This window comes from Silene latifolia, chromosome 3 (assembly GCF_048544455.1).
Source record: "Silene latifolia isolate original U9 population chromosome 3, ASM4854445v1, whole genome shotgun sequence".
In the NCBI taxonomy this organism is placed as follows: domain Eukaryota; kingdom Viridiplantae; phylum Streptophyta; class Magnoliopsida; order Caryophyllales; family Caryophyllaceae; genus Silene; species Silene latifolia.
This window is the reverse complement of record NC_133528.1, coordinates 2,344,639-2,353,487: the sequence shown is the minus strand read 5'-3', so window position 1 is coordinate 2,353,487 and position 8,849 is coordinate 2,344,639. Positions and strand designations below refer to the sequence as shown.

At 39.3% G+C, this 8,849-nt stretch overlaps 2 protein-coding genes across 2 annotated transcripts; one reads left to right on the top strand and one right to left on the bottom strand.

Annotated features, from left to right (window-relative positions):
- Window positions 1-417: 417 nt before the first annotated feature.
- Window positions 418-3,385, top strand: LOC141646707 (uncharacterized). Its single transcript, XM_074454613.1, has 3 exons — window positions 418-556; window positions 710-1,851; window positions 2,157-3,385. The coding sequence occupies exons 2-3, from the start codon at window positions 782-784 to the stop codon at window positions 3,262-3,264; spliced, it is 2,178 nt and encodes a 725-aa protein (XP_074310714.1). The 5' UTR covers window positions 418-556; window positions 710-781; the 3' UTR covers window positions 3,265-3,385.
- Window positions 3,386-4,449: 1,064 nt separating this feature from the next.
- Window positions 4,450-8,456, bottom strand: LOC141646723 (uncharacterized). The gene is made up of 2 exons (XM_074454644.1): window positions 8,042-8,456; window positions 4,450-5,147 (listed from the first exon to the last, which is right to left on the bottom strand). Exons 1-2 carry the CDS (start codon window positions 8,236-8,238, stop codon window positions 4,700-4,702), a joined length of 645 nt encoding a protein of 214 aa, XP_074310745.1. The 5' UTR covers window positions 8,239-8,456; the 3' UTR covers window positions 4,450-4,699.
- Between the last annotated feature and the right edge of the window lie 393 nt (window positions 8,457-8,849).

Sequence of the window (8,849 nt, the reverse complement as noted above, 5' to 3'; positions counted from 1 at the left end):
ACATGTTTTAGGTTTGGTAAGTTTTATGTATAGTACAATATATTCCACAAAAGTGGTAATTTAACTTTCTTATTTTGACAAATTTATTGTGAAATCTCATTTCTTAAGTTTAATTGGAGTAATTGACTCCCTTATATTTTCCAAAATGTGAAATTAAACTCTTTTACTTCTCCCGGTCAGTATCTTAGTAATGTTTGAGCACATATACTTAGAGCTGGCAAGCCATATCTGGCACGAGTGACCCAACCCGAGCTAATCCAACCTGACAAAGCCCGAGAGTGTTTCAAACTAAAACCGACTCGACTCGACCCAATGATTTTCCGATGATCAGTAACCCGAATCGGACTTGACCCAATCCAACATAAACCCGGCCCAATATTGACCATTAATACTCTAAATCCGTCTTAAACCTGTCTTAAACCTCACATCTCGCCTTCATATTTCCCGATAATTCACATTTCACCTTAATTACTCGGTATTTCTTTCTCAATTCACTTATTTGATAAAAAAAAAAGGGGGATTAGGGTTCATCGGAAAGAAATCGCAGAAAATTAAGGTAATGCTGCATGATTTTCACAATTACAGTCCAATTTTCATGAATTATTGTTGCATTTGTTTATGCTTGATGTTCATATACGCTAATTATGCTTATAGTCTTGCTTAATTATGAAATTAGCTAGTTTTGTTCACTGAATTTTTAATTTTTTAGGGTTAGATTTCACAATTCGTCAAAGTAAAGGGGTTAAATTACCGCTTTTGCGAATTCCGGAAGATTCAAAACATGGGAGAAGAGGAAAAATACAAGCTACCATCAATGGATGAAGCACCATGGTTGTTAGGTACTAATGAAAACGAAAATGGAGAACTTGAGAAACAAACTTTCTTCGCAATTAATAATGACTCTTCCTATGACAAGGAAATTGTTGAGTTATCGGGCAAGTCGATTGTTGCGTCTGTTATGGGTTGGTTAATATTACGTGACCGTGTGAATTCGAGAATGTATTCTGTTTGGAACCCGGTTACTGGTAAGACGATAGCGCTTCCTGAATTACTTGACTTACCTGAGGAAACAAAACCCGAGACTTGCATTTTCACTTCACCGCCGTTTGAGGATGGGATTGATGCTGCTGCTGAGTGTGTCTTGTTGTTGTTCTGTAAAGGAGTAGTCTTTTTGTGTAGGCCTACGAGGGATGGTTGTAAATGGGTTAAACAGTGTCTCGAGCATGATGGTGAAAGTGTGAGGATTGTGAAAGCTGCTGTTGTTAACGGGGATATATATGCATATGCTGATTTGTTTAATGATAATGATGAAGATGATGATCATGGAAGTTTCCATACTGTCTTTGCTCGTTTAACAGTCAGTGATGGTGGTGATGGTAGTGATGGCAGCATGAGTTCGGTCATTTTTGAAAAATTGGGTGTAGATTGGCCGGTTTCAAAGATCGTATACAAGATGATTCATAGAGTAATTAGTTATTTGGTTGAAGTCTCTGGGGTTTTGTATGCCGTAAGCATAATACCACGTCAGTTAGACTTAGAGAACCTTGATGGTTATGATATTCTGAAGGCCTTTGTTTGGACATTGGATTTGTTGAAAATGGAGTGGAATCAGGTGGAGTCGTTAGGAGGAGATCGTGCACTTTTATTAGGTCATAATTGTTGCACTTGGTGTTGGGCTGACCCCTCTCGTGATCGAATTGAAGGAAATTGCATTTATAGGGTAAATATCGGGAGTGATACCATACATCAATACCGGTTACATTATACTAGTTACTCTTTCGTGTCATCTCATACCAATTTCCAGAATTCTTCTGATGGGCCTAGTTGGTTCATTCCCCACAATCGTACAGGGTTAGTTACAATTGCATAGTCCGTATTATTATCTTTGCTATTGTTGTTACAAATTCTCGTAGAGAGGACAAACTGATGTAGGAAAGTAAAATTTGGAAGGAAAAAAACTGATAAACCACTTAGTCCTATAATTAGTTTGGTAGCAAACTAGCAGCTCTAATGTCGTTTAAAGAACTTATCTTTTCGAGCTATTTTATGTTGATTACGTAATTTCATTGGTGCAAAGAAATGTCGTAACTATCACCACTCATCATATTACGACCTAGACTAGTTGACATATTTATCTGCTTCAATGCAATTGACAGGTTAACATCCTTTGAGAAGACTATTGTGGAAAAGATTCAGAATACTCATGCTGAAGAGTTGGAAGTGGTGGAAATAGCGATCCCATCATTACTCTTGGAACTTCCTTCAGGGGTAATGGCATCAATAGCGGATCGTTTGCATTGGTTCGATTCTATGAACCTTCGTGCCACATGCAAGAAAATGCGCAATGATATCCCTAAGCCCCGATTCAAAGCTAACAGTTCATACCCTCTATTCATGTTCCTGAAGAACACTGAAGGTAAATGTGAATTGTGGGATCCCTGTTATGAAAACAGCGGTTCTATTACCAAGAAATTACCCTTTTCACCCTCAATCGTATCAACAATCGAGTTTTGTAAGGGCGAATGGTTGCTGTTGCGTTCCCATGAGGGATCTTATCTACAGTACATCAACCTCTTTACCGGGGAGAGTGGTGAATACCCGACTGAATCCCTAGCTCCAGGCCTTTCAAATTTTGTATTCTCGACTTCTCCTATTTCTCCTGACTGCTTAACCGTTGGAGTTTCGGGTATGGCTTATGTGGATATCAGCCTTCTTAGAGCGGGAAATGTCGAATGGCAAACTTACCAACTTGACATGCAAGGGGGAATTGATTTCCAAAGCAACTATAATTCAAGCCCCAAGTATCACGACGGAGCATTTTATTTTCTAGACGAAAATGGTAAACTCGCAGTTCTTAAAATGCTGGATAATGGATTCAGTTGGCAGGTTTATAAGGGTCCACTAGAAGAAGACAGTAAAGGTTTATGTGAGTGCTATATAGCCGAGCTTGGTGGACAACTCATATATGTTTATATTCAAGACCTAGGCTCCAAGGTTGAACTCTACACATTTGATGTGAGCGAGGAGCTTTGGATTGAACTGAAAAGTTTAGGAGATTACACCCTGTTTGTCAGTTCAGCATCATCATTCTCAGTACCGGCGAATGACATGAGCATGAAGAACAGAATTTATCTGCCGAAACGTATTGGTAATGAAATGGTCTTCTATTCACTTGACACTGGCAAGTACCATACTTCAAACAGCAAGGAGTCTTATGAGAATTTCCATGGCATGATCTCGCAATCATTTTCTTGTTGGGTATGATTTTCTTATAGTATTTCAGTCGTTTTACAAACCATGGTCATTATGTAGGCTTTTGTTTGGAAACAGTCTTATTGTCTTGTAATCCGAATTTGCTTTTTCAAGCTTTCTTTGTTTGGTGCCAGCATTCTCTTGTTGCTGAATTTTCTTTTTTTGTTCTCGGTTTTGCAAGACGCTGCATCAAATATTGGATTAACGAATTACAAACTATTGTATGAGGCGTTCACTGATTCCTGAGGGGATAAGTTATACAACTGCCTTACTTGCAGCACTTAAAACGATTGAGTCTAGTTCGCTCAATGGTAAGCTGCTGAGGTCCAAGGCCTCATTGCTTTCTTTTGATGAATCTAGAATATTTCCCGGGATTTAGACCTTCTCTTCTAGGATTGCTATTTGCTAGGGTTAGATACGAAGTCTGTAGATACGATGGGTGAATGTTGCACGGGATCTGTCGACAGCCTTGGAATTTATTTTGTTTTTGATCCCTTGGCACTTGAATCTCTGTCACTCCTCTTGCCTTTTGTGGAGCTGGTACTGCAAATACTCAGTCACCACCATAAGGGAGCGGCAATTAACAGTCCCTCCTGCAACTTCCGCTTTCTAACAGTAGCCATCTACTTATCTGTTTGTGCCTCCTTGCACATCTGAGCTTGATAACAGGAAAGCCAGCTTCACATCAAGAAAAGAAAAGAGAACAGCATTGGATTCATAACAATTGCAGCTTTGCTGTGATTGTAAATTGCAACTGAATCTTGACCTGTTATTTTATACATTTACATTCCGACCATGTTTTGGGTCGGAATGTAAATGTATAAAAGACCAGGGGGAGCTTTCACAATTTCAGACCATACTATCTAAAAAACGCTGGTCTTTACCTAAAATCCTCGCAAGTGCAGCCATAAACTTTATCGTTACAGTTACACTGTCATATGCATCAATGCAGGCGAGAATACTCAAAATAGAGAAATTCTTACGATAGATAATCAGTCAATATGGACCGCCATTTTATATAGTCAACCGTAGCTCTGAAAGTGAGGTGGACCGAATACCATGTAAGTAATAACTGGCTTGCATAACTGCTCAACTATTGCATAATATTACTACCTACTGTCATTAGTCCTGATTTCTGTGTCTGGTTTCCCGAGTTACAATTTACATTACATATCCGGTATAGTCTCGATCAAAGTCAAAGATGATTGCTTTAAGGCGCGAAATCCAAATTGAACAAAAGTTTGAGCATTGCGTATTGCTATCATACAAGGGCTCTTATGAGAAAGCCTACAACTCTAAACCAAAATGAGAAATAATATATCGAATGCTACACCGACACTTTTAGAAGTAACGCAGAATCGCGCCATAGCCATAATATAACATCCAAAATCTGGGGAAAAAAGGAAGGTAAAATAAAACTATCTGAGACAAAAGTTTAAGAGCAGTTTCAAGCATTAGCAGCCATCTGCTCGTGATCTGAATGTGAGCTTCCACTGTCAGACTCGGCACCCTGAGTATCTGATGTTCCCTCCACAGCTGGACTCGGTTTAGCTGAAAAGCCAAATAACCGTCTTCTGAACTCCTTTCGAGCAGCTTTTTCATCGAGTTTTAATTCTTGGAAGCTTTGCACAAACTTGGATTCATCCTCTTGGGAGATGAACGAGACCTGCCTTTGGCCGAGCTCTTCATACAACTTCTCGATTTTGGCTTTCCAGAGAACGCCCATCTCTGTGTCCATTTTATGGTAGGGTGTCTTTAATAGGTACTCGTCAATCCCGCCTGCCTTGTCAATGCAACGAAGAGCGTGTGTGGTCACTTTGACACGAATTTGACGGTCTAGAATGTAGCTAAACAATCTGCTCTTTTGCACATTCGGCTTCCATGATCTCCGACTCCTGCCAGTACCCAAGTCATTATAATGTAAGAATGTTACTAGATCTGTCTTTCACATATAATAAACGCAAGCCCTATTCAGCTGTGAAATGGCTTTAAACGCTTGACGGAGAATAGAAATTATCACATAATTTAGTTTACCATGTCCCGCATTTAGATGACAAAACAGCAAATAGGAATGTTACGCCAAAAAAAAGCAGTCAGACACGTTCTTTAGTTTGCTGGCATTCCCAAATATTTTTTCCACGTGGGACAGAAAGATTGAAGGAATGAGAAAGAATAAAAATGCTTTTTAGAGAGTAACAAGTAATAGTATGCAACTTGCAATTGAATGGGAGAATGTTTGGGTTGCTCCTAAGCATCACAAGTCTTTGGTGCCTCGGAGCAACTTATGCCATACGCACACACTTTCTCAAATTAAACAATGCCCTTATATCAAGGAAAGAGGCTCATCACAAATCTCACAATAAGATGGCATTTAGACAGGCCCTTCATCCTTTCAAATGCATTTCAAGTTATGACCACTATTAGAGATAGAGGAAGGCTGACCATTTAATAGTCTACGACTCTACGGATACACATTTGAATCAAAACAGAAAAAGACTTTTGAAAGTACCCTAAATTACTGTCTGCAGAAAGTTTGGAAAGTGAAACACACATAAACAAAGAGTCTTGGATCAAAGGGTGTCAAATGTAGATTAGAATTGGAGGCCACTTCTATCCACAAATGAGCCTACACGGGGATTTTAGAGTTCAGGCCTAGCAACACTTGGGGCTTGTTTGGATGTGCGGATTTGGAGGGAAAGGACGGGAAGGGGAGGGAGAGGGGGAGGGATACAAAATCCGTTGTTTGGATAACATTTGGGTTAGGAGGGAAATGGAAGGGGAGGGATTTGGATGGATCCATTTTCCCTCCTCCAAGGCAAATCAAAATCCCACCAACATAGGAAAAATTTGGATAGAAAATGTATCCAAAGTCCAAACACCCATACTCCATTCCCCTCCCCTTCTCTCCCCTCCCTTATCCTCCTATTTTTCTATCCAAACACACGCTTAAGGGTGTGTTTGGATAGCAAAAGTGGAGGGGAAAGAAGGGGAAGGGGAAGGAGGGAAGAGAAAGGGAGGTAAGGGAAGGGGAGGGCAAATGGGATGTGGGTGTTTGGATACAATTTCTTTCCAAATCTTGCCTATTGTAGAGAGATTTTGATTTGGCTTGGAGGAGGGAAAATGGATCCCTCAAAATCTCTCCCACTCCATTTCCCCCCACCCTTATATGCTATCCTAACAAAAGGATTTTATATCCCTCAATCCCCCTCCCTTTCTTTTCCCCCCAAACCCCTCAATCCAAACACACCCTAAGAGTTTAACTTCATTAGCTAAAACAGGGAATACAACAATAGAACTTTGAGGGTGTGTATAATGTTTTAACTTTATTATATAGGGAACACACAAAAATCAAAAAGTATTCCTACAGTGACTCAAAATAGAAATTGCATCAAGGATCGCGCTGAATGAAGGGTAGTTTACAATAAAAATGAAAACTACCTTTGTTCACATATTTCAGAACATTAAAGCCCTATACTAAATAGAAACTTTTTGTATGGGGGCACCAAGTCAGACAAAGTTCCACACTATAGACAACAAACCAATTTGGCATCCTCACTAGTGTTTACAGATACCTACAAAAAAAAATAGATGGTCTTTCCTTCACTACACTAAAATTGATGACCAGAACCTCCTCGATCATGCATTACACAGCCTTGGCGGGAAATGCCTTGCAATACTCTTTAAGCAAAAGTGCAAAACTACTAGAGGTGTGAAGTGGCGGAGAAATTTGACAAGTGCTCGAGATGAGTACCCCTTATGGTTTCGTCTGAGGTCACTTAATTAAAATTACAGCTACTGGGATGCATGACTATTGAACCATTAGCAATATTTCGTAATTTTGTTCCAGTAACAATCATTATGCCAAACACCACAGATTAACCTAATACTATAGTCGTTGCATATTCCACAACAGATTCAGAAGCACAGTATACACATCTTCTACCCTACATAGCTGACAAGGGTTCTTACAAGAACACAGAAACTGAAAGCAAGGCAGTAAACAAATGACCTTCATCAATCCTCCTTAGCAGAAACCCACTATCATGTTAATACCAATTAACCAGTTATCAAATGACAAATACATCCTAATTCCTAAGTATGTTTAATCACATAGGGCCATCCATCCCATGAACAAATCACTATTTTCTTTCATTTTGTATCTCTATCATACACAGCCCTTTCAATAGGACTCTCAAATTGCGACAACCTTATAAATACCTCATTTTAAAATCAACTGTCATATCCATCTAATCCGGCCATCTTTCCAAACACACACACACAAACACACACACACACTCAAAGAAATAAAACCAATACATACCCTACCAACAACAAACAAATCGAGCACACGGGTAACATTTACGTCAAACTGGATACCCATTTCAACATTTTTGATATCGTCTCAACCTAAAACCTTATAATCTCAGCTCTGAGCGCAATATAGCGCGCGCCCACACACACATTCAAAACAACCCTTTTAGGTACCTTTACAACCTAGATCCCTAAAACCTCAGCTCTGAACTCATTATAGCGCACATACACACATTCGAAACAACAAAGCAATACATAACGGCATAACCATGCCAAAAGCAAACAAATCACCAATACGACTTCAATTTAGGGCGAAAACAGGTTTGCATTTAATCATTTTGTAGGTAAATTCCCAAACCTAAAACCCTAAACCCTAATTTCATCATATCATCAATCAATTCCACAAAAGATCAACAACAAATCACACAAATGAAATTCAATTAAAAACAATAAAATAAAAATAAACAAAATGACATACTTATTACCACCATCTTCACTAATTTGATTGCCAAATTGAATATGACGACCAGCGAAAAGACCACGATTAGCACGACCCATAACAACTTTATTATTAGGAAGACTTTTCTTCAATGCATTTTTCACGCCTTTTGTCATGTTCTCTTCTCCCACTTTCTTCAGTATTTTCTTCATCGTTTCCTTTGATCTAAACGCCATTTTAGCTCTGTGTGTTTCGGCGAATTGTCTGGGAAATTAGGGGGTGACTGTGGATTAAATCCCCAAATTTGATTGATTGATTGAAAATTGGTGAAAGAGGGAAGAAATTAGGGTTTACGTGATATGATACATTGGTTAGGGTTCGCCGACGGGGTGTGTGATTTGATGGAGGAGGATGAGGATGGTAGAATCCTGGTGGTGAAATTCCTAATATGCCCCTAAATGATTATTTGATTTGATTTTAATTTTAAAGGAAAAAACATATTGTTCCGGGTGTAATTCCAGAGCAGATATTTGTTACCACTCGTAGCTTGTAGAAAGACGTCCTTGCTTGAATCCTCCTTTGATCTCTCCTGAAACGATGAACAAACTGAGGGCTCGGCTTTTGCCGAGCGTACTCACTCCGACGCTCAAGTCAGTAAACTTAAAGGGCTAAGTATGTGTTACTTGACTAAACGTGTATTGTAGAGAGATAAGGGAGATATTACCAGATGAATAGTGGTTTTTAGGTTAATTTGTGGATCTCCTCCTCAATGAAGGTTGAGGAGTATTTATAGACTTTCACCTTTTGTCACGTAGTGGCCAAGTGGCCAAGTGGCTAGCAGGTGGAA

What these genes read in the sequence shown, in the direction of transcription:
- LOC141646723 (XM_074454644.1), bottom strand. Translation starts at nt 8,238, where the DNA reads ATGGCGTTTAGATCAAAGGAAACGATGAAGAAAATACTGAAGAAAGTG. An exon ending in AGTGAAGATGGTGGTAATAA is followed by an intron (nt 5,148 to 8,041) that starts GTATGTCATTTT and finishes GGGTACTGGCAG; the next exon opens with GAGTCGGAGATCATGGAAGC.
- LOC141646707 (XM_074454613.1), top strand. Translation starts at nt 782, where the DNA reads ATGGGAGAAGAGGAAAAATACAAGCTACCATCAATGGATGAAGCACCA. An exon ending in ATTCCCCACAATCGTACAGG is followed by an intron (nt 1,852 to 2,156) that starts GTTAGTTACAAT and finishes TGCAATTGACAG; the next exon opens with GTTAACATCCTTTGAGAAGA.